The following is a 26,361-nucleotide window of genomic DNA, read 5'->3' as shown; positions in this document are numbered from 1 at the left end:
CACTAGGTAAGATGCTCTTCCCCAAATGGCTCACACTATGGAATAGAAATTTAGTAATGGAGGTCAAACCCCAGAGGGGGACCAGAGAATGCCAAAAGGATGAGGTGATTGTGCAACAAAACCAAATTCAAAGCCAACATAACCAGGAGGATAGCGAGGCCAACATAAACAAGGACACCAAGAGAGGGAGAGGAGAGGGCGAAAGGGAAGGACCAAGGACAAGAAAGGAGGGGAAGGGCAAGGGCAAGGAAAAACAGCTCAGGAAAGAAGGAAGGCTGCAATAGCTTGGGGCCCCGTGCTCGCCACACACATACTCACGAAAGGACCATGAACCCCCTGGGGGGCTGAATGTCAGGAGTTTCAATGTGGTAGGGAAGATAGCAGATCTGGAAAGAGAAATGCAAAGGTTCAATCTAGGTATAGCAGAGGTTAGTGAGGTGAAATGGAAAGAAGATAAGGATTCCTGGTATGATGAATATAGGGTAATATCTGCAACAGAATACAATATAATGGGAGTAGGATTTGTTGTAAATAGAAAGATGCGGCAGAGAGTGAGTTACTGTCAACAGTTCAGTGATAGGGTTATCAAAATCAATAACAAACCAACACCAACAATGGTAGTTCAGGCATACATCCTAACGTCGCAAGTAACAGATGGAGAGGTAGAAAAAGTGTACGAGGATACTGAATAGGTAATTCAGTACATGAAGGGTGATGATAATCTAATACTCATTGTGTACTGGAAAACAACAGTAGGGAAAGGGATAGAGAGCAGAGTTATGGGAGAGTATGGGATCAGTAGTATGAATGAGAGGAGAGCGACTAATTGGTTTCTGCAATAAATTTCAGTTAGTAATTCCAAACATACCACTCAAAAATCACAAGAGGAGGAGGTATACTTGGCAAAGGCCCAGAGTCATGGGAAGATTACTGCTGTATTATATCTTAATCAGATGGAGATTCCAAAATCATACTGAATTTTAACGTGTACCTTGGCACAGATATAAACTGATCAAAACTTAGTATGATGAAGAAAAGCAGAGTTTAAGAGAATTTCCCAGAAGAATCAATGTGTAAAGAAGTGAGATACTGAAGTACTGATGAATGATGCAGTGCACTGGAAGTTCTCCAAGACTGTAGACATTGCAATGGTGGATACCAATGTATGTAGCTCAGTTGAAGAGGGATGGACATCTTCAAAATTAGAAGTTACATACATTGGACAAAGACATCAAGGAGGGTACTGCAAAGAAACTTTGGTTAACAGAAAAACTTCTTAAACTGATCAAAACAAGACAGGAATGTAAGTCACTTAGGAATGAAATAAGTAAGAACCATGGGAAAGCCAAAACAAAATAGTTGCGGGGAAAATGTGAAGAAATTTAATAAGAAATGATCATCTGAAGAATTGTTTCAGCATTAAGAAAAGTCAAAACAACCTTTCATGAAACTGAAAGCAAAGGAATCAAAATTACAGGTCAAAGAGGAATTCCACTATTAAACACAAAGAGGAGTGCGAATAGGTGGAAAGAGTGGATTAAAGGTCTCTACAAGTAGGAGGACTGCCCAGAGGATATGACAGAAGAAATGTCAGTCAATACGGGAGGCAGAGGATCCAGTATTGGAGTTTAATAGAGCTTCGGAGTACTTACAATCATATAAGGCAGAAGGCAGAGGTAACATTCCATCAGAATTCCTAAAATCACTGGAGGAAGTGGCAATCCCAAATGACTATTCAAATTAACGTGTAGAATCAGACTGGAGACCCACCTCTAGACTTTCTGAAAAATATCAGACCATGCTTTCTTCAGGATTGTGTGAATGATAAGTGTGGCAATTATCAGATAATCGCCTAAGCAGGTCATTCAAGACAGCGAGCAGTAACCTTAAACACCTACACAATGTGAAAATATAAATATCAAGTAAAGAATTGTACGAATTCTTAATTTAACAAATATTGAAACAGGGATACTGCGGGAAATTGGGATTTAGTGGAGACATAGTATTTAGTTGGTTGGTTGGTTGGTCGGAGAACGGACCAAACTACACGGTCATCAGTTCCTCCGACCTCGGATTAACTAAAACAGATAAAATCCCACATTAGAAGAGGGAACTACAATGTCCATAAAATGATAAACTATTGACAGGGAAGGGAGGAAATGGGCGGTAGAAGAGGTGAGAGAAAGAAAGAGACTAACGACAGGGGCGTGAAGGAAGAAGCACAGAAGACAAGAGAGATGCTCATGATGTAACAGACCCCATAAAAAAAGGAGTGGGAAGGCAGAGGGCCGGGGACCACCAAGCCCAGTTGAAGCCAATCCAGTTGGGGCGAAGGGGGGAGCAAGAGGGCCTGCCATCCACTCCACTCACTGATAAGGTGGAAGGTCCCTCCCCAATCATGAATAAAACGTAAAACAAGATCCGCCGCTGAGGCTAGTCAGCCAATACCAGAGGTAGCGAGTCTGGAAAGTTAAAAGTCCGTCGCAGGGAGGCTAAGTTGGGGCAGTCCAATAAGATGTGAGCCACAGTCAACATCGATCCACAACAACAGAGAGGGGGGGTTCTCACAACGGAGGAGATAACCGTGAGTCAGCCAAGTATGGCTGATGCGGAGCCGGCATAGGACGACAGAGGCCTTACGAGAGACCCATAAGGAGGGCCGCCACGGAGCTGTAGAATCCTTAATCGCCCTGAGCTTGTTCAGCAAAGAAAGTGTGTGCCATTCTGTATACCAAAGGCCCAAAACCTGACGACATAGTGCCGAGCAAAGGTCTATTTCTGGAATGCCAATAGCAAGATATGGCCTGGTAGTAGCTAATATAGCCAGTCAATAGGCAACTTCATTGCCAGGAATCCCAACACTGACCAATGGGTGGCGAGGGAAGCACTGGCCGATAGCATGCAAATCGCTCAATGAGTCACTACAGATAGTGAAGGATAGTCCTGAGCAGGAGCGGATATGTCCAGTGCGCTCAAGATGGCTACCAATTCTGCAGTAAAAACACTACAGCCATCTGACAAGGAACGAAGTTCAGTGGGTCGCGCGCAGGTGTAAGCAAACCAGTGTGGCCAGCAATCATGGCGCTATCAGTACAGACCACTTCTGAACCCTGAAAAGAACTGAGGAGACAATAGAACTGGTGGTGAAGAGCCATCGGAGGGACAGAATCCTTTGAATCGATTGAGAGATCATGACAGAGCTACGGCTGAAAGACGAACCCCGGAGGGGTACGTGCGTGAGCGGAGAAAAGAGGCGGTAAAGGAAACTGTGTGAGTGGAGAAAAGAGGCAGTAAAGGGAATTGCTGGAGCTCAGAAAAGAGTGACTGAATGCGGACAGTCATGGTGAGTCCACATTGTGGCCGCTACTACGGCGGGGTGACCTCCGTGTCTGGATAAAGGAGACCATAATTAGGGTGCTTTGGGGTGCAGTGAATGCAGAGCACGTAAGATATCAGCTGTTGTTGGCAAAAAACTCGGAGTGGTGGAATCCCTGCCTCTGCGAGAAGGCTAAGTACGGGGCTAGTCCGGAAGGTACCAGTCAAAAGTCGGATCCTACAGTGGGGGATGGGGTCTAGTATCTGCAATGTCTAACACTACGCAGATCCACAGACAGGACTTCCATAGTCTAAACAAGTGTGGACCAATGTTTGGTACAATCGCAGGATGGTATTGCATAGACACCTTAGAACATTGAGATGGGACCAGCACGTCCTCTTCAGCTGGTGAAGATGAGGAAGCCATGTCAACCGGGCATTGAAGATCAGACCCAAGAAGCGATTGGTGTCTTACCACTTCGAGGTGCCAACCATTGAGGAACAGTTCCAGATGGGGATGGACTGTACGGCGACAGCTGAAATGCATGACACACGACTTAGCCGCCAAAAATTGAAAGCCACGGGAGAGCCCATGAGTGTGCCTGGGAGACATCCCCCTGTAGATGGCATTCTGCAACGCCCATTACGGAGGAAGTGACATAGATACAAAAATCGTCAGGAGAGGGGGACACTCTCGGCCCAACAGCTGTCACCAGACCATTAATGGCAATGAGAAAGAGAGGGACACTCAGTACGAAACCCTGTGGATCCCCATTTTCTTGTCCATGGGGAGTGCTGTAGGAGGAGCCAACTCGGACCCGAAAAGAGCGACACGAAAGGAAGGTACGGATAAAAACGGGCAGAGCACCACAAAGGTCCCATTCGCGAAGGGTGGTGAGGATGTGGTGGTGCCAGGTGGTGTCATAGGCTTTATGCAGATCAAAGAAGACTGCAAGGAGGTGTTGCCGATGGGCAAAAGCCGATCAGATAGACTCCATGTGGACCAAGTTATCCACCGTAGAGTGGCCACAGCAAAAACCACTTTGAGTCAGTAACAAAAGGTCACGGGATTCAAGGATCCAAAAAAGCCGCTGACTCACCATGAGTTCAAGGAGCTTACAGAGGGTGTTGGTACTACTAATTGGACGGTAGTTACCCAACTGAAGAGATGGGTTTCCTGGCTTTAACACCAGAACAACAATGCTTTCCTGCTGCTGGGTAGGAAAGACTCCCTCACTCCACAGACGGTTGAAGAGGGTCAGTATACAAAGGTGGCCAGCCACCGATAAGTTTGGAGCATCTGGTTATGTACCTGGTTCGGTCCAGGAACGGTGTCAAGACTAAGGGCGAGGGCGCTGGTGAATTCCCACTCGCTGAATGGGGCATTACATGGCTCCGAGCAGCGACAAACAGACAAAGGCAGTCGTTCTGAGTGCTCTTTCAGGAGAAGGAACGCAGGCGGATACTGAGCCAATGCCGAAGTTTGAGCAAAGAGTTGAGTGAAATTTTCTGCTACGAAGTCTGGATTGTAAGGACAACACCATGCACAGAAATTTCTGCAACGCTGGTGGGAGGACGGTGGCCAAAAATTCGCCTGAGTTTCGCCCAGACTTGTAAAGAGGGGGTGTGTGGTCCTACGGCAGCTACATATCGTTCCCAGCAAATCTGTTTCTGAAATTTGATTAGGTAGCAGGCCCAGGCACGAAGTCATTTAAAGACCAAAAGAAAATTCGCATTCATAGAAAAACACACAAAATGCAACAATGATGCAAGCAACACAAAACAATAGCATCAAAAGAGCAAAAACCACAAATATGACAAAAACATCTCCCTCAAGGAATATAATCAAACTAACGGGACAAGTGTAGGAAATTGGGGACAAACTAAATACAAACATACAAAACAACACACCATGATCCCAAACCATGCAAAACGACAGAAAAACAACAAGAAACAACATAAAATTCCCACATTCCACTACACCTACAAAATCCACAGGAATCTGTCATTTCCCTTCACCTACATAGCTCAACTGCAGTTGCCAATACCACAAAATTACAACCAACAACTACAAAAATTAGAATCAGACCGCAACTAACAATACCACGAAACCAACGCCTATAACAAAACAAGTTGGAATCTGATACTTCCCTTGACCTATATAGGTCAACTACAACTGACGATACCAAAACACATTCACCTACAATGAAACACTTTGATATCTATCATTTCCCCTGATCTACCAAAAACATACAGCTACGATGACAAACATGGGGATAGAATATATCCCTTGACCTATATAGGTCAACAGCAGCTCACAATACCAAAACGCATCTGTTGTTGTTGTTGTGTTGTTGTGGTCTTCAGTCCTGAGACTGGTTTGATGCAGCTCCCCATGCTACTCTATCCTGTGCAAGCTTTTTCATCTCCCAGTACCTACTGCAACCTACATCCTTCTGAATCTGCTTAGTGTATTCATCTCTTGGTCTCCCTCTACGATTTTTACCCTCCACGCTGCCCTCCAATACTAAATTGGTGATCCCTTGATGCCTCAGAACATGTCCTACCAACCGATCCCTTCTTCTGGTCAAGTTGTGCCACAAACTTCTCTTCTCCCCAATCCTATTCAATACTTCCTCATTAGTTATGTGATCTACCCATCTAATCTTCAGCATTCTTCTGTAGCACCACATTTCGAAAGCTTCTATTCTCTTCTTGTCCAAACTATTTATCGTCCATGTTTCACTTCCATACATGGCTATACTCCATACAAATACTTTCAGAAATGACTTCCTGACACTTAAATCTATACTGGATGTTAACAAATTTCTCTTCTTCAGAAACACTTTCCTTGCCATTGCCAGCCTACATTTTATATCCTCTCTACTTCGACCATCATCAGTTATTTTGCTCCCCAAATAGCAAAACTCCTTTACTACTTTAAGTGCCTCATTTCCTAATCTAATTCCCTCAGCATCACCTGACTTAATTAGACTACATTCCATTATCCTTGTTTTGCTTTTGTTGATGTTCATCTTATATCCTCCTTTCAAGACACTGTCCATTCCATTCAACTGCTCTTCCAAGTCCTTTGCTGTCTGACAGAATTACAATGTCATCGGCGAACCTCAAAGTTTTTATTTCTTCTCCATGAATTTTAATACCTACTCCGAATTTTTCTTTTGTTTCCTTTACTGCTTGCTCAATGTACAGATTGAACAACATCGGGGAGAGGCTACAACCCTGTCTTACTCCCTTCCCAACCACTGCTTCCCTTTCATGTCCCTCGACTCTTATAACTGCCATCTGGTTTCTGTACAAATTGTAAATAGCCTTTCGCTCCCTGTATTTTACCCCTGCCACCTTTAGAATTTGAAAGAGAGTATTCCAGTCAACATTGTTAAAAGCTTTCTCTAAGTCTACAAATGCTAGAAACGTAGGTTTGCCTTTCCTTAATCTTTCTTCTAAGATAAGTCATAAGGTCAGTATTGGCTCACGTGTTCCAGTGTTTCTACGGAATCCAAACTGATCTTCCCCGAGGTTGGCTTCTACTAGTTTTTCCATTCGTCTGTAAACAATTAGTGTTAGTATTTTGCAGCTGTGACTTATTAAGCTGATAGTTCGGTAATTTTCACATCTGTCAACACCTGCTTTCTTTGGGATTGGAATTATTATATTCTTCTTGAAGTCTGAGGGTATTTCGCCTGTTTCATACATCTTGCTCACCAGATGGTAGAGTTTTGTCAGGACTGGCTCTCCCACGGCCGTCAGTAGTTCCAATGGAATATTGTCTACTCCGGGGGCCTTGTTTCGACTCAGGTCTTTCAGTGCTCTGTCAAACTCTTCACGCAGTATCATATCTCCCATTTCATCTTCATCTACATCCTCTTCCATTTCCATAATATTGTCCTCAAGTACATCGCCCTTGTATAGACCCTCTATATACTCCTTCCACCTTTCTGCTTTCCCTTCTTTGCTTAGAACTGGGTTTCCATCTGAGCTCTTGATATTCATACAAGTCGTTCTCTTATCTCCAAAGGTCTCTTTAATTTTCCTGTAGGCGGTATCTATCTTACCCCTAGTGAGATAGGCCTCTACATCCTTACATTTGTCCTCTAGCCATCCCTGCTTAGCCATTTTGCACTTCCTGTCGACCTCATTTTTGAGACGTTTGTATTCCTTTTTGCCTGTTTCACTTACTGCATTTTTATATTTTCTCCTTTCATCAATTAAATACAATATTTCTTCTGTTACCCAAGGATTTCTACTAGCCCTCGTCTTTTTACCTACTTGATCCTCTGCTGCCTTCACTACTTCATCCCTCAAAGCTACCCATTCTTCTTCTACTGTATTTATTTCCCCCATTCCTGTCAATTGCTCCCTTATGCTCTCCCTGAATCCCTGTACTACCTCTGGTTCTTTTAGTTTATCCAGGTCCCATCTCCTTAAATTCCCACCTTTTTGCAGTTTCTTCAGTTTTAATCTACAGGTCATAACCAACAGATTGTGGTCAGAGTCCACATCTGCCCCTGGAAATGTCTTACAATTTAAAACCTGGTTCCTAAATCTCTGTCTTACCATTATATAATCTATCTGATACCTTTTAGTATCTCCAGGGTTCTTCCATGTATACAACCTTCTTTCATGATTCTTAAACCAAGTGTTAGTTACGATTATGTTGTGCTCTGTGCAAAATTCGACCAGGCGGCTTCCTCTTTCATTTCTGTCCCCCAATCCATATTCACCTACTATGTTTCCTTCTCTCCCTTTTCCTACACTCGAATTCCAGTCACCCATGACTATTAAATTTTCGTCTCCCTTCACAATCTGAATAATTTCTTTTATTTCATCATACATTTCTTCAATTTCTTCGTCATCTGCAGAGCTAGTTGGCATATAAACTTGTACTACTGTAGAGGCGTGGGCTTCGTATCTATCTTGGCCACAATAATGCGTTCACTATGCTGTTTGTAGTAGCTTACCCGCATTCCTATTTTCCTATTCATTATTAAACCTACTCCTGCATTACCCCTATTTGATTTTGTGTTTATAACCCTGTAGTCACCTGACCAGAAGTCTTGTTCCTCCTGCCACCGAACTTCACTAATTCCCACTATATCTAACTTCAACCTATCCATTTCCCTTTTTAAATTTTCTAACCTACCTGCCCGATTAAGGGATCTGACATTCCACGCTCCGATCCGTAGAACGCCAGTTTTCTTTCTCCTGATAACGACATCCTCTTGAGTAGTCCCCGCCCGGAGATCCGAATGGGGGACTATTTTACCTCCGGAATATTTTACCCAAGAGGACGCCATCATCATGTAAACATACAGTAAAGCTGCATGCCCTCGGGAAAAATTACGGCTGTAGTTTCCCCTTGCTTTCAGCCGTTCGCAGTACCAGCACAGCAAGGCCGTTTTGGTTATTGTTACAAGGCCAGATCAGTCAATCATCCAGACTGTTGCCCTTGCAACTACTGAAAAGGCTGCTGCCCCTCTTCAGGAACCACATGTTTGTCTGGCCTCTCAACAGATACCCCTCCGTTGTGGTTGCACCTACGGTACGGCTATCTGTATCGCTGAGGCACGCAAGCCTCCCCACCAACGGCAAGGTCCATGGTTCATGGGGGGGGGGAAAACGCATCTACGATGACAAAAATTGTAATCGGATGCTGATATAGATCAACCACAGCCGGCGATACCAATAAAATAGACACCTATGATAAATAAAACCAAACCCACAACACATCATAAAAAACCCCACAAAACGCTGCAACTCGCTATTTATTTAAAAAGACTACCTACCACGAACAAATTCCGGCACTACATACTAGGTTAGCCACCCCAATCAAACGCAGACACGCGCACACACACAAACAAAGAAACTCCCAAACTGCCCACTACCTACCAACCCCCCACCAAACTTCACCCTCTCCCCAAAAACAAAAATCAACAAATAAACAAAACTCAATCACACATAACAGCTCAAAAACAACTGCAACAAAGCATATCCTATGCAACATAATCATAAAACAGCCCCCCCCCTCCACCTAAATCCACAAACATTAACCCCCCCCCCCGGCCACATACAAAACCCACTCAACTAATCACTCTTGGCTGTACATCTTACGAACTGCCCAAAAAAAAAAAAAAAAAAAAAAAAAAAAAAAAAAAAAAAAAAAAAAAAAAAAAAATTTTGCAACACTCTCCAGGGACGCTCTCCCGCCAGCAATACTCACCTAAATGAGATTACAGGTTAGATGAGCCCCTCTTCCCCCTCCCTATGACTGGTTTAACCCCCCCCCCCCCCCCCAAAACTCCTCTATAGTATTGGTACATGCCCCAGTTTTGTAACTTGAGAACTCTAAACTATGATTTACAACTAAATGATCATAACCCATCTTCTCCAACCCCCTATACAACGAAAAAGCATCTGACACTACAATACTCTTCTCCTCTGTATACTCTTCAATTAACCCCACCAATTCCCTCTTCATACGCCCCTCCAAAACCCTGAAAGCACAATTCGCATACCCCCCCCCCCCCCCCCCCCCCCAAAATAATGGCCCCCTACAACCATAAACCAACCGGAGACTTATGCCTCCTGTACTTCCTCTTCCCAAACTGCGATCCATCTATCTCGACCACCACCCTTGGCCCACCCTACTTACCCCTATACTTCACATATTCAGAAAACACTTCCCTACGAGAAGAAAACCAATATAAAACTGTGCTCTCACTCACTCACTCCAGTCTCAAAACTGATAGAGGATCTATAACAAAAATAATAAGTCATCAAAACAATCTCTCACATGGCCAACCTAGACTTCTCGAACCAGGTACCATATCTGATGGAGCGCCAAAGGTTATCCCTTCGGCACTGCCACATATAACATTCCCTGGTCCAAAACACCTAAACTCTCGTCAACCTCATGTTCTCCTGCACTTGAAAATTCCTGCTAGGGTTCCAAACATCTGAAGAAATTTGGGTCTAGTGCAGCAGGGGATACAACCCGTCGGCTTTGGACAATGACGTCACAAGTCGCCAGATAGCAGTTTACCATTGTCGCTTTTGCTGTTATGTTTCAGTTTCGTTTTTTTACTGATTGCTTAATAAAGTGGATCTGTTTATTCTATCTCGTGAGATTTTTTTTAAAAAAGCCAAAAAACACTTATCAGCCACTGAAGGGAGCTACAACACTAAGAAGAATCGCTTCTCGATTGGCGACTTGTGACGTCAATGTCCAAAGCCGGCTACACTAGTCCCAGAAATTTGCTGAGGGACATCATGTCCTCCCCTCTATCCGCAAACACCCTCGAACTGTTATATTTTACAGTCATACCCATACCTAACAAAAGAAGCCACAAAATACATTAAACTCCTTACCACATGACAAACAGCAAACCAATTTGAGCCCTTCAATCACAGGCAATCCAAAATACTGTGCACTGTGAACAACAGCGCTCAAATGAACCCAATACACCACATAACAATCAGACCATACAAACACTCACCACCAGAGGATACCATCAACCACAACAAGATGACATCTACAAACACAACCAACTCATGAACTAAACTCTTAATGACATCACACACAACACCACCCTTACATCACAGTTCAAAGAAGACAGATGGGATCGTACACCTCCATTGACCCAATCACAGAACACCTAACTGTAGAAAAAGCAAAAAAATTAACGAAAGGCAGTATCAATATCAGCTGACCTGTCCGTATTACCACGAAAATGAAGCTTACTACTATACCCAATATCAAAAACCTATCATCATCAAAGTAAGCACAACAAACTCAACACAACACTCCCAGTCACAGAGTGACATAATTACCAACAATGATAAAACTTTACAAAGGACCATCTAAGATGGCAGAACAGCTGAATTGTGAATCAAGTTTTCGTATGACTTCTTGTTTTATAATTAAATCATGGGGCCAGGCAGGTAGATGGATGAAGATAAGTGATTAGTTTTTACTATTGAAAGTAATTCTATGTTCGCTCTTAATCATACACCCACAGGCATGGCTAACATCTGCGCATGGGCTGCCTATCATAAACTGTATAGCCTGCAACTCGCAACACACAACAACAATTCCAAAAAGTTGTACTGACACACAATTTTTGCACATAAACTTATACGAAAATACGGAAGCGTCCAATCTCACCCGTCTGCTTTGACCCATGACGTCACAAATATGGCGGAAACAAAAACAAACACACACACTTTCCACAAGAAGCCTAATGACACTAACGGGACAAGCGCGGGAAATGGGGTGTTTTGGGTGGGGGCAAACTAAATATAAACAAATTTAGACGCCTTGCGTAGCTACAACGTGTAAGTGAAGACAGCCATGCATGAATACCCACCCACCTCACCATGGGTCGTAACCCCTGCAACCCATAGAAGATAAAGATGCTTCAGTAGCTGATTAGTGTTTTTTGTCTTTAAAAAAAAAAAAAAAATCTCACGGGATAGAACGAACAGATCAGAAAGATAAATATAATAAACTAAAACAGAAATTCGAGGAAACAGATAATTAAAATAAGTAATAAGTGTTTTTAAATTAAAAAAAAAATCTCACGAGATAGAACGAACAGATCAGAAAAGTAAATAAAATAAGATAAAACAGAACTGGAGAGAGCCACACTCAAACCAAACTCCGGGCCGTCATGACGTCACACACGACAACACCCTTACGTCACGGGTCAAAGCCGACGCGTGGGATCGGACGCTTCTGTCGACCCACTTATACACAGGCATACCAGACATATATACAAAAATAAAACCACAAAAACATACTTAAGAACCAAAGTCAGCTGACACAAATCTAGCAACAGGCAAAAGTAAAATGTCACCAACACAATCTCTCAACTAGCAAGCCTAGAGTTAAACCCCACTGTAGATAGAATCCCATAAGTTATCCTGCCAACAACACCACATATACTGGGAAGTGATACAAGATGAAGCAACTATGGTCAGTCTCATACCTTCTCCACAAACTTAACACTTCACATACTCAGAAATTAAATCAAATAATCGTGGGTATTTAATCATGCTCAACATGTCATCTCCCAATGCAGCACGCAGAGCCCAACTTGTGAACTTCCTTGTCACATTCATAACCAACAAAAATCTAATAGCCATAAACAAGGCATCACACTAGTAATTACAAACGAATCTATTGCCCGTAATGCCAACATTAACATTGCTTGCAAACAAACCATACAAATTCTTCCTGTATTATTAACACAACATTCAAGGAGTACAAAATCACTCACAGACAACTTAGAAATAAACAACCCATACTACAGAGTGTCACCACACACTCCAACAGGCCCTCTGCAAACATGATCCATTTCAAATAAAACATGCCACCATTCCATCACACAACAGAACAGTTATGTCATTGCTCATCAAAATAGTAGTATCGAATGCTCAAGTGGAGCCAAAGATTCAACCTGTTTTAAATGCTAAATGAGGTAAAATATCATATAAAGCTGAAACACACATTTACCCCAGTAAAAGGTGGTTTCCTTCCTCATGGAAAAATCAGAAAATTTGTCACAAGCATACTAACCAACTTGATATTATCAAAAATAGTAGATTAAAACTCAGATCATTAATCTCATCTCCACATTGACTGACATTTTACCACCGAAGATTTTGGGATACAACTATAATGCGGTATTTACTGTACAAAATATAATAATTAGAGTCGTCTTTAGATGGAGTACATGAACTTCGACAATAATACAGTATTTTTATAATTTAATACTGGGCATAAAGCGTTTGACAGATAGTATACCTACAGGCCTACAGTGGGGTAGATTAAGGTTTCTTCATTTCTTTGACAACTCCTGTTGTTTGACGAAAGTTGTAAATTGGAGATTATATAATATAGTACGCGTGTATGAAGTCTTGAAGGACTACCATGACCAGTTTGTAATACCATAGTGTCAGAAAAAACCGCATACTGCAAATCACATTAGTTTACAGTTTTCCATTTCTTTCCACCAATCCTATACATTCTGTTCTCCCGTGGTGAGCCCTAAACTTAAAAGCTATTTTAATAGATCCGCCGTCAATATTTCATACCATTTGAATTAGTGTTACTACGTTTAACTTCCCGAAATTAATTTTCGAAGGCCGCTGCATCACTGTTAGCATAAGTTATGCAAAATGTTACGTGACTAAAAGTAAATTCTACTTGCCTACCTATTCCCACAATCAGTAGCACAACAGCAGCCAAAACCATTTTCCAGTTCTCTCGTATTTTTGGATGGCGCCAACATGACTGGGAAGGATCAAACATTCCGGTATAAAATCCACCATCCTGTATAAGCGAATCGCTGTCCCTGGATATGGTCTGTGAGCAGCAAAAATCTCCTATGTAATACTAGTTGTAGTTCATTTAATGACAGGTTTTTGAGTACTGTGGAGACTACTTACATCGTCAGCGCCTTTAAATCTTGGTGCAGTGCTTGTAATTGTTCTTGACGTACGGTTGGGATCGTCGATTCTTACGATAACACTGTCTTCTGACACAACGTTCCGATTTTTTGGCTTAAGTGGAGATCTTTCAGTGGTTGAGCCATAGACTCTGATAGCCTCATCATTTTCTTCTTCAAACGCGTCATCGATTGTAAACCGTTTATCATGACTGCCGAACACACCTGCCATTTCTGTTACGTATAATTTGATGATATTCTTGTACTTTATTAAGCCACCTGGCGTTTAATGAAATAACAAACTAACATTCCATTGGAACATAAACGTAACTTCATCGTGTCATAATGAAGATAACACCACGCCACACCACATTTGCAATTTTCTCATTTCTGCAGCATAGCTCGATCGTAGTCATTTCTCACATCAATCTCTACTTACAAGCTTCACAATAATCATATCAAACGAAAACATTATGGCAGCAGCAATAGACTGCATTGAAACCATCGGGACTATGTAGCATATTCATCATTACATTATCTTTGACTTGCGTAATTTCTGTTCTCCCATGTAACGTGTGAATAGCTACAATGTAAATGTTCTGATTTACGCTATAAAACAGACCAAATTAACAGTTCACTGAACATAAATAATGAAAATTATGGCACATAAATTTATCAAAGATGTATCAAAAGATTCTCTGTTGTGAAGTTGTCGACTTCGTGTGGAATAATCTTACACCTGTATATATTTCATTTACTTGATGCAATAGAAAGTTAACAGAAAAATACCAGTACAATATATTTCAGAATTTTCGGAAAATATGACTATAGTAGTTGTTAAACCAGAGTTAACAGCTGGCAGCCATATTTTTCGGAACTGATCATCGCTGTCATTGTTTATAAACAACAAAGAAAGAAAGTACTGTGTGAACGCGAGTGTTAAGTCAAGGCGTACAACTTATTGAATATCCGTATATTTTTATGCCTGTAAGTCGGTATTGGGAATTTGTAGGTGATGTCATTGCCAGTTTCATTATGTATCCTACGTATTGAATTAAGTGACGAATTTAGTGATAAGAAAAGTGACAAAAATTCAGGTAATAATTTCACCATTTTTGCGTATAAACTTTTAGTGTGTGTGGATATAACAGATGATTTTCATGATATAGAACTACTTTCGAAAACAAAATACCAAATGTTGTGATTTCCAATAGGACTTTGTGGTGCGATGGCTGCAGAGAACATGAAAAGATATGGAAGAGGAAGAAGAGAAATGCGCAATCTAACTATTGAAACATACTCGAATGATGGAGAGTCAAGACCCCGCGGATTAATTCCCGGGTCAGAAAGCAGAGAGTCGACCCCTTTGTGTCTTCCAGAAGGTAAGATGCGAAAGAATGATTGAAATGTCTTCCTTGATTATCTCAGTACTGAACTTATTTTAAATCTGCTTTCAATATTAATTAAACGAATAAAAAACAGTTCGCACCCATAGAATACTTTCATCTTACCAAACCTAATTAAATTTTTAAAACTTAGTTAGGCTAATTGTTTGAAATATTTTTAGGCGTCTGTGTTCCGTTTCCTCTGTTTGATTTGCAGCATAATTGTATTTTCTCGTGTCTTCTATTGTATTTCTGAAACAATTAATATCTCTTTTGCTATCGAAGGATTTACTTTGCCACTTTCACTATTTCATCTCTCAAAACTATGCCTCAATTTTCTCTGGGGGATCATAAGTAATGAAAATGTGTGACAATAATTCGCCATGTAGTTGTAGGGTTAAGAGGTCAATGAGTATGTACACAAGGCTTGAAAATATTCTTGAGTTTTCGGACAGTATTTTTCAGAGTTAGCCACAGACTACATGTATTTACTCCTGCATGACCACTGCAGCAGCTCGACTACAGTGAGGGCCTGTATAGAGTGGAATGAGGGAGCAGAGAAAGGAAAGGTGGAGGGAGGTCTGGACTGAAGGGTGGCTGATTGCTAGGATGAATACGTAGCAAATATGTGAAATAGGAATGTGGCACCAAAGAGCTCACTATGGTGCAGATAGGAGGAGATGTATGTGGCACACAGTGACATGGAGAAGTGGACTGAGAGAGGGGGAGAGAGTGGAAATGAACGTGTGAGTATAGAAAGAGTGAAGTGAAGTGTGGGGTTTTGGGAAATGGTTGGAGGTAGGTATGGAAAAGGAGTTAGTGCAAATTGAGACCAGGAAGAAAGATTGAAGGATGTGTTGTAAGGAAAATTTCCATTTATGTAGCTACTCTAATTACCGAATTTATGCTTCCAACAGGCTGCAGCAATGGGTTAATGGGGACTAGTGTAGCAGGGGATACAACCCGTCGGCTATGGACAATGACGTCACAAGTGGCCAATCGAGAAGCGATTCTTCTTAGTGTTGTAGCTCCCTTCAGTGGCTGATAAGTGTTTTTTGGCTTTTTTTTTTTAAAAAAAATCTCACGAGATAGAATAAACAGATCCACTTTATTAAGCAATCAGTAAAAAAACGAAACTGAAACATAACAGCAAAAGCAAAAATTGTAAACTGCTCTCTGGCGACTTGTGACGTCATTGTCCATAGCCGACGGGTTGTATCCCCTGCTACACTAGACCCGGTTAATGTATCCTTGTTTGTAAGTGTGTGTTTTTGTTTGTCAGTTACCTCTCTTGTAGGACATTATTCTGAAGCTTAGCAACCATTTCAGTCTTGTTTATGTGCCTGTTGGCCTCTCTTCGCCTCAGTGGTTCCATTTACTCCTTTCACGATTTGTTTTCAACACAGGACTTTCCAGTACCATTTTAGCATATGACATTTGTCAATTTTGATATCATACACAATTTGATCATAAAGGGATAATTCTTTAGTTATCATACGTTTGCATTAGGGCCTAAGTCCTTCGTATCATCATTTGTGAGGAACTGTTGATGTTTATCATTTTCTGTAACTTTTTGTAGAGTTTTTCTTCCTCCTCGCCGGAATATGAGCATTTTTGCATGTAGACTCGGATGTGTTTTTTTATGTATTTTTTAGAGGAGTCTTGTTTTTGAGTTCCTATAGTATCTGTAATACAAGAAAGTAATTCTCGTACATGAGACCAGATGACTTTGTCCCATTGCGGCGAGCAACCATGTTGCATACAATTGATGGCGGCAGCTGTTTGTCAAAATATTGTGCCTGCTGTATACGTAAACCTGGTTGTATGTCTGAGAATTATTCTTTTATCATCTTTACTTGAAGAAACTGGAGAGTCACATCTGTGGTATTGTTTATTCAGTTGTGTTGTGTGTTGAGAGATTTTGCAGAAGTAGCCAATCCAATTGGGTTTTATGTAGAGAGATGTTTCAGAAGTAGCCAAGGACCTCCACTAGACTAAAGCTTTACTGAGTTCCCTTAGTCCTCTACTACTAATATTCTTTCACTCAATCTGAAATGTCAGCGTCCCAGCTGTGGAGCCTGTCAGAGCCTGAAATTTTTGACGAAAGCCTTAACAATTTTGTATGTAAAGAGTGCTAAACCATACCAGAGCTACACTTACTGCAGTCTCAACCAAGGCCCCTAGCACTTGTAAATCTCAGATCTTGGCATCAACACAATAGAACACATGCCAACAAAGTCCTTCAGTCATTAAAATTATTTCGTAGTTATTCAGTGTCTGTGTGTGATTTGTAATACATTCAGGTGTACAGCACCACAGGCAATACCTCGGTGGACTGGTGAGAGGAAAGTGATCAGTATGTTTATTTTATGTTTACTGTCAGCTGCAAGACATGAACATCCTAATTTTCCTTGTGAAAATGCAAGAAGAACTATCTTTGCAGCTATACTGTTTTTGTGTAAAAAATTGTATTAGATTTTAGCGTGTAACTACACTGCCAGAAGAAAAATAGTACACACTTTTAGACTCACTCAGGATTTATTGTTGCAACAGTGCACATGGAGTACACAAAATGATTACATTTACAAATTAATAGCACAAGCGGGTCAGAGGTACCAGGTATTGGCCCACACTGAAACACCCATATTAGTATGTGGTTTAGCCTGAGGCTGCAATGCAGGCACTACTCCAGCATCCAATCAATTGTTCACACGTCAAATGCTGTCCTGTGATACATTGACCTTTTCACGTAGTTCTGGAATAGCTGTTAGTTGATGAGTCACTTCTTATCCCATCATATCCCACTTGCATTCAGTTGGAGACAAGTCTGGAAATTGTGCTTTCTGGGAACTTGCTGCATGTCTTGCAGAGCTAGAGTTTCACTGGCAGTGTGTGGATGAGCATTATCCTGTTGGAATGACATGTCACCTTTCTGTTGCAAGAACAGCAAAAGAATGGGTCTCACAACATTCTGCATGTACTGAGTGCTGGTTAGTGTCCCTTCCAGAAATTTCAAAGATGAAAGAGAGTTGTAGCTCACCCCACCCCATACCATAAAAACCGTGGTGGGGTCAATGTGTCTTCGATACATGTACTCAATGAGACAGTGCTCACAAGATCGACAGTGTACATACAAATGACCATCACTTGCAGGCAGAATCTGTTTTCATTGCCGAAGACCACTGGGCACCATTCAATCTTCCAGTTTGTGTTGACACATCGGAGCCCACAAGCCGTCTTTCTGTACTGCGATATCTGTACGATATGCCACTGCTGTGCTTATAGTATGACAACTGGTACCAGCATCACTGCACAGTTGATGCAGTACGTCCAACTTGTGTGGTAATTCTCCAAAAGGACCATACCACCACATGCAAGGCCACAGTTTGACCCCTGTCAAATTCACTCAGTTGGCTGTAGGATGCACAAGTGCATCTCCGTAGCATGGTTGCTAGTTTGCTTCACATGTTTGCACCACACTGAGCATTTTAGGTGTGAGGATTCCCTATTAAAGGATGCACAGAGATTGCATTGTGATACCTACGCCACTACGCTATCTTTTGGCAGGTGACACTGAAACACATTATCAGTAGGCCTACATCTTCTACCCCCAGTTGGCATATGCTGTCATCAGGCGAAAATCGGCATTGTCTTTCCTGACCTACTAATTATTTATTTTATTCCCCCCCCCCCCCTCCCCCCATGCAGTGTATACCTGTTATGTGAAAAACAACCGTAATACATACATTTTTCAAGTCCAAAATTTTGAAGTCATTCCTTTGTATGTCCTTAGCACAATTTTCAAATGAATTACAATGTTTTCCCTTGCTTCTGCAAAATGGATGTATTTCCCTACAATCCAATAAAATTAGACACTAGAACATACACAGTCCAGTAGTATTAATGTGACCACCACATATGTTTGACACCAATTTGCAAAAACCACTCAATGATGGCAAGTGGTAACACTAGCAGCAGGGTGTATATAAAGCATGTCAGTGGCTGCAGGAAACAGTGCAGTCGTTGTCGTAATGCATAAACAAAGTGATTTACCAAATATCCACTAGGGCATGCTTACTGGCTTTCGGGCCAAAGGCGGAAGTACGAATTTCTGAAAGGCTGAGTTTGTAAACTGTTTGTGTGCCACTGTGATTAAAGTATACTGAGCATGGAAAAATGATGCAATCCAAGACCAGCGCCAAGGCAGCTGGGGGCACCATGTTCGCTATAGACAAGAGTGAACTACAGCTGTGGTTACGTATATGGGTTGAATAGATGTTCAGCTGTTGAATAATGGGCTGCCCGGATGAACGGAGGGGCTACCAACAGTGTCTCCGCATTGACAGTTCAGCAAACATTGTTGTGTATGGCACTCTGCATCAGGTGCCTGGTTCATGCACCCATGCTGACTGCTGTTCCTCAGTGACGAAGGCAGGCATTCACATGCCAAACTTCAGCTGGACATCCACTGAGCGGTGACAGGTGGACTTTTAAAATTAATCACATTTTATGTTCCATCAGACAGATGGCCGTCTGAAAGCAAATACCTTACAACAATCATCGAAAGGATCCTGCCTGGAGGAAAGAGTGTTATGGTCAGGGGAATGTTTTCATTTCATTCTCTGGGTCATCTCGTCATTTTGGAAGGCACAGTGGATCAACACAAGCATGCATCTACCCAAGGGGACCGTGTACAGTCTTACATTCAGTTTGTTTTTCCTTGGCACAATGACATCTACCAACAGGTCAGTGCAACATGGCACACACTTCACAGTGTACAGGCATGGTTCAAAGAGCACCAGGATGAGTTTACCATATTTCCTTGACCACCAAAAGCCTGGGATTTACACCCAATTGAGGCTCTTTGGTACCACCTTGATTGGACCATTCATGCCACGGATCATCAGATGAGAAGCCTAGTGCAATTGCCACTTCACTGGAATCAACATGACTCCATATCTATGTTGATACCTTCCAGAACCTCATTGATTCTCTTCCTGCACATTTTGGAGTGGTCTGTGCTGCAAAAAGTGGTTATTCCATGTTTCGCAGGAGGTCGTGTTAATGTGACTGGACATCATGTGACGTAAAAACTGTACAGTGACTGCATTACAGTAGTCATATTCCATAACTCCCACAAAGAGTGATCTGTAGGAAGTGGAAAGAAGTCACAAATATAAATATACCCTAAATGCATTGAAATAACTTAATAGTACAGACTATGTATAACAGTGATGATGCTAATGGATGAATTGAACTTTCTGGTACCACTGTCAGCTTTGATCCAAAACGTAACTATGTTGTGTTGTGTGGCGTTATTGTGGTGCGACACCTATTAAATGATTTGTATTTCCAGAGAGCATTTTCGAATGAGCAGTGGTGCCTTCTAGTTTCTGATTGATATTAGTGCAACATTGGGCTTAGTGCCATATGTTACTTGGTGTTTATTTTTGTTGGCTTCACGTGGCGGTGTCAGTGTGACAGTATTTGCAGGTCGATTAGGAAGGGTTCCTGGTTCAAGAATTCTATACTGGCTATGTGGGATATTGTTTTCTAAAGTTGTTACTGGTGCTGTTGCCCGTCAATTTGGTTTTCTTCCCACAAGACCTGTGTTAGTAGTAGGTTTGTTTCATATTGATATTCTTATTGTCATGAGGTTTGTTCTGAGTTTATAAAGTATAAGGGGTCTTCAGATAGGGAAGCTGGGGCTAATTGTGAAAATTGATGAGTCTCCATTTAGAAAGGTTAAGTACAGGAGGGGCAGTTGTGCTGTGAGTGTTTGTGTGTGTGTGTAGCGGTTCACCTGCTTTGTTTATTGTCTTTGTTTGTCCTCAGTGTCGACATCCTGCATTGCTACGCTGGCTGAAAAATGGGGTTTGTAATTCCGACACTGACTGCTGTAAATAATGTAGCCAACAGGTACACAGTTGCGTTTCACAGTACTTTAATTTCACTGTTCACAACTCCCCAATAATACAGTTATTTGGCCATTACACTGTTGTTTAACTTTCAATAAGCCTCATTAATAGTTTGCAGGCAAACCTCCACATACTGCTATAATAGTTAACTGCTGAACATCTACGAGCAGTTTAAACCTAACCACAAGGTTCACAATTCTTGATGAATAGAAAGGTATGTATGGAGCAGACACTGTCATTGTTTTTACACATGGCCAAATTGTTTAACTCTTATTCCAGAGTTAAGCTGAAGCATTGTTGTCGATCTAACCAACACAGGTTTCTCGTCTGAAACTGGGCCGTGGACTGACTGTCTCGGGACCAAAAATTGGGCCTTTATATATCATCGCAATAATAGGTACTGAAACTACACATTGTTCGAAGTTAAATTTACAGAAATTACGATTAAAATTTAACTCATTAAATTAACTGAATACATTGAAAAATTTGCTCCTTTTAACAGTTTCTTCTACTGCAAAGGTTAGGCCGAATTATTTGTTTAAATTGTGAAATTAACAAATATCATTACGCAAACAAGACTTTTGACAAAACTGTTAATTACTTTGTAATTGAAACTTTGTAATTAATTAAAGGCTGCTTTTGCTAACATGTTTTTGAATAGAGCCAAATAGATACTTCAAGATTACTAGCATCTTCCAAATGTTCATAATTATTACAGAATTTATGTATTTTTATATGTCAACAATAGAATTTATGTTACGAAACAATCACTGATTTCACCCTATAACAAAAGATACTAACTAGGAATAGCCTAAATAAATTACAAAATCAGTTACATACATAAAACTAAGCACAAAATTAGATCTGGTGTTATATTCTTTAAAACTGAGGCCAACCTTTCTCTTTTATGGAAATGCTGATTATATTCATGTATATTAAGTGTAATTAGTTAAAGTGAAAAAACGAATTTTAAGGAGGCAGATGGCAAAACAAGAGGGGAAGTAAAAATTATCCCAACTTGCTTCGTCACATCTGGAGGGTTGTTTTTTAGGGGCTAGGTATTCTGATGTGGTTTTTATGGTGGTGGGTGGGCTTGAAAAATGGGTTGTGGTTGGATTAATTGTTGAGTACCCAGAGGATTCCACTATTGTATCAGATTCATTTTCTCCATTCAGGGATTTAGGTACTAGGGCTTATCGTCTCAATGAGTATTGTTGGGGGGGGGGGGGGGGGCGGGGGAGATTATCTGAAAACTAGTGTCTACTTCAACGTGTTTTGGAGCTCATTTAAAAAATGTACTGTCTGAAGATTGTCAGTTAAATGTTTGGGAGCCGGGATGGGGTGGGGGCTATTTTAGTAAGTCAGGGTATTTTGTTACGGATTTTTTTCCTTCCCCAAACAATGGAAACTGTACTTTGGAATATCAGCAGCATTAGAAAAAGATAGATTGCTACTCACTGTAAAGCTGACCTGTTGAGTTGCAGACACATGCATTGAAAAGATGGTTACACATTATAGCTTTTGGCCAAAGCATTCTTTTTAACTAAAAGCTACAATGTGTAAGAGAATTTTTCCTTTTTTTTTGGGGGGGGGGGGGGGGGGAACAATTATATTTGAGTTGGTACTTTTCAGTTGGATTAGGTTTTAATTCTTTTTCTCCAAAATTGTGAATGACATTAGTATTTCTTGCAGTATTTATATTTTTATGTGGATATTAGTTGACGGGTGAGTGGTGTTTAGGGTGCTAGGATTAGAATGTGTTTCAGTAAGGGTTTTGTGTGTGTGTGTGTGTGTGTGTGTGTGTGTGTGTGTGTGTGTGTGTGTGTGTGGGCGTGCACGCACGCATGCTAGAGAGAGAGAGAGAGAGAGAGAGAGATATTTATTTGTTAGCTGACTCATACTACTGTCATTATTCCATCTTGGATTTTCCATTTTACCTCAACCTGATGCAGTTTGTTGCTATTGTAGGCTTCATTTGAGATACATAGGTCAAGTGAAATTTGTTTTTTAGTTATGCGTGGGTTTGTGGTATCGCGGACTTTGTTTCAGTTACTGACATCAAGTGCCTTTCTCATACTCAGTTTCCCCACCTCCCAGGTTCTTCAAAATTATGGTTTTGTTGATTGCCGGTGTCTTCATTTGGTTGGTTGATTTTCGCATTAGGGTCAATCCATATGAAGTGGTCCAGTGATGGTTGCTTGACCATTTTCAAATATTTTAATTTTTTTGTATGTGATTGCCCTGTATTTGTGAAGTTCAAAACAGTTTTTTAAAAAATAATTTATCTTGCACCTTTACTGGATGGCAGCCATTTTTACTAGTAGGTGCGCAACGATTTTTCAGTCTGTAGACATAGCGAAAATTTTAATATCTCTGCACTGGGTTAAGTTACAGCTTTGCAACTGACAAGATTGTTTTTAGGAAAGTGTCCTCTACAATGTTGTCTATTACACAAAATAACCTATATTCAAAAATAACCAGTCAAAATGACCTCCAAAGTTTGGTATCCAAATTTTCAAAAATCCACTTTTTAGGCCCAAAAATAACAAGCAAGGAGTGATTTATGAGACTCTATTTTTTCCTATATTTGGATATCATACACTACTAGCCTCATCTAGAGCAACAACACTTACAAATGTTTCCTTAATTTTTTATGAATTTTTGAAATTTGGAAATTTTCATTTTTTGTTAAGTTTGGGGCTAGTTATCTCAAGTGGGACTGAATATAAAAATATGATTTTTGCACAGTTTGTAATCCTATATGATAGCAACGTACTGTAAAAATTTCAACATTGATATCTGACAGTGAACAGAGATATGAATTTTTGAAAATGAGGAAATAATGGTATTACTCTACAACTGATCTTATGACTGTTGCCTATTTAAATGGTTTGTTATTTCATTGTAATAAAATTTAATTGTGACATATTTAGCTAACACTATCTCCCAATATTTGTTTAGTTTATTTAATTTTAATAAAGCAATATTAAACAATAGCAGCTTTCACTTTTGTTCTATTGTAATAAAAATGCCCATTTACGTTTAGGTTTATTGTCAATAAATAAGTACATTATTGCTGGGTGTGGCATTGTAGAAGTACGTTATTGCTGGGTGTGGCATTGTTGTAGGCAGTCTGTTCTAAAACCTCTATTAGAGTAGTTATAACTACTCCATCTAGAGTGTTGAATGTGTTATGTGCTTTGTTCTGTGTGTAATTTGTAATTAATTTTGTGAGATTAACTGGAATGCAATAACATGGATGAACAGTGCTCTTTGGACAGATAGCAAGTGAAGTGTGTCACAAAACAGTTTACGGTTCAGTTTCAAAAAACCTGAAAAATGTCAATGACTGTGATGAAGTTAGACAAACTTTGTTTAAATTTTGAGTAAGTTCTTCTGTAACATCAGTGTGTGAGTATCAAGAGATATTCTGAAGTACAACCACATTTTTGGAAGAAAGTGCTGTGATCCGCTTAAAGTTCATAAAAAGCCTATTACTAAAGTTTTGAGGGAAATAAAACTTGAACATTTGTTCTTGTTATGTGAGAGTGAAATAGCTTCCCAAGTGAAACATAATGTGATTCCTGTAAATTCCCTGTGCCCAAACTGTTACTCAGAAATATTTGTTGTTAATCCAGAACCAGACTCATGTAACCTTGTTAATGACATTTGTATTCCTAATGAGGAAGCTGTCAGCATATTGGATTTTGCTTGTTCTCCTGCTTCGAAAATTATAAAATTAAGTAGCAGAAAAAGTAAAGCAGCTATTGAAAATAAGGTATAACAAATTTCAGACAAAATTACAAAAGACATGGAATCATGCTTTAATAATACAGGTACCAACATTATTTCTAAAGAAGAAGTAAACCTACCATCAGCATCATCTGACACTGAATATTTGAGCTTAATAGAGAAATTAAAAATGAAATGTTCAGTGACATCTGAAGAGGAAAAAGTTAAAATTTTAAGTTTGCCCCCTGACTTATGGTCAAGAGAAAAGTAGTTCATGAATTCAACGTTTCTCATTGTTTGCTTAAACTAACCAAAAAATTAGTGAAAGAGCAAGGTATTCTTCCAGTTTTAGGAAAGAAGAAAGGAGTAGGTATAAGTGAAGAAACAATTAAAAAGATCCAGCAGTTTTTTGAAGATGATGAAAACAGTAGAATGTGCCCAGGTTGCAAAGATAGCAAAAGAGTTGTTATAAATGGAGTTAAAGTAAGAAAGCAGAAATGACTAGTGCTGTCAAATTTAAATGAACTTTATGTAGCTTTCAAAAATTCTCATCCTGAATGCAAAATTGGAAGGTCAAAATTTTGTGACCTCCACCCTAAGTGGTGTATTTTGGCTGGACCCTCAGGGACACACTCTGTATGTGTTTGTTTATATCGTCAAAATGTCAAACTGATGATTGCGGGTGCAAAACTCAGTGATCTTAACTACAAAGAGTTACTAGATAAAATCATCTGTGACACTAACAGTTATGACTGCATGATGAGTTTGTGTAATAAATGTCCTGGTAAGGAAACCATTATTGAATTTTTTCACGAATAATATGAGTAAATGCCAGACAGTATTACCTTCAGACAGTGGTTCACAGCTGACAGGGCAGAAATGATAACAGTGGTTAAATCTCAGGAAGAGTACTTGGAATCTTTAATTGACAACTTACAAAATCCCAAAAGTCACCACTATGTTTCTAAAATCCAGGGTAAGTTTTTAAGGACATAAAAGCACAACTTCATGAAACTGAATGCATAGTGCTAGCTGATTTTGCAGAAAATTTTACATTTATGATTCAGGATGCAATACAAGGGTACCACTGGTTCAATGACCAGGTAACAGTGCATCCATTTATTCTCTACTTTAAAAATGAGAAAGATGAAGTTTGCAGTTCTTCAATTTGCATTCTAAGTGACTACTTGGAACACAACATGTTTGCTGTACATGTGTTTCAAAAATATGTAATAAATTACAAAAAAGAAAATTTTCCCAAGGTCGAGAAGCTGATATACTTTTCAGATGGAAGTGGTAGTCAGTATAAGAACAAAAAGAAATTTTCAAATCCGTGCAACCACAAAGTAGACTTTGGGTTGGGGGCTGAATAGCAATATTTTTTTTCCATGGTAAAAATGCATGTGATAGAGTATGAGGTAAAACAAAACAAGAAGTAAGTAAAGCCAGCCTACAGAGACCAACCACAGACCAAATTCTCACAGCACAGGACACGTATATCTTTTGCAAGGATAATATTAAAGGAATTACCTATTTTCTAAT

At 40.3% G+C, this 26,361-nt stretch overlaps 2 protein-coding genes across 2 annotated transcripts in view; one reads left to right on the top strand and one right to left on the bottom strand.

Moving 5' to 3' along the window:
• LOC126418617 (uncharacterized) overlaps nt 1-14,327 on the bottom strand; it is a 40,587-nt gene extending 26,260 nt beyond the window's left edge. Inside the window, exons 1-2 of the mRNA XM_050085458.1 lie at nt 13,786-14,327; nt 13,552-13,702 (exon numbers count right to left, since the gene is read on the bottom strand). Of these exons, the coding sequence (XP_049941415.1) occupies nt 13,552-13,702; nt 13,786-14,016 (382 nt within the window). The 5' untranslated portion in view covers nt 14,017-14,327. The remainder of the gene's footprint in view (nt 1-13,551; nt 13,703-13,785) is intronic.
• A 291-nt stretch (nt 14,328-14,618) lies between these two features.
• Nucleotides 14,619-26,361, top strand: part of LOC126418616 (BRCA1-associated protein) — a 132,306-nt gene continuing 120,563 nt past the window's right edge. Inside the window, exons 1-2 of the mRNA XM_050085456.1 lie at nt 14,619-14,881; nt 14,999-15,166. Of these exons, the coding sequence (XP_049941413.1) occupies nt 14,800-14,881; nt 14,999-15,166 (250 nt within the window). The 5' untranslated portion in view covers nt 14,619-14,799. The remainder of the gene's footprint in view (nt 14,882-14,998; nt 15,167-26,361) is intronic.

This window comes from Schistocerca serialis, chromosome 9 (assembly GCF_023864345.2).
Source record: "Schistocerca serialis cubense isolate TAMUIC-IGC-003099 chromosome 9, iqSchSeri2.2, whole genome shotgun sequence".
NCBI classification, from domain to species: Eukaryota; Metazoa; Arthropoda; class Insecta; order Orthoptera; family Acrididae; genus Schistocerca; species Schistocerca serialis.
The sequence above is the reverse complement of the archived record's forward strand: the minus strand, read 5'-3'. Positions and strand labels throughout refer to the sequence as shown.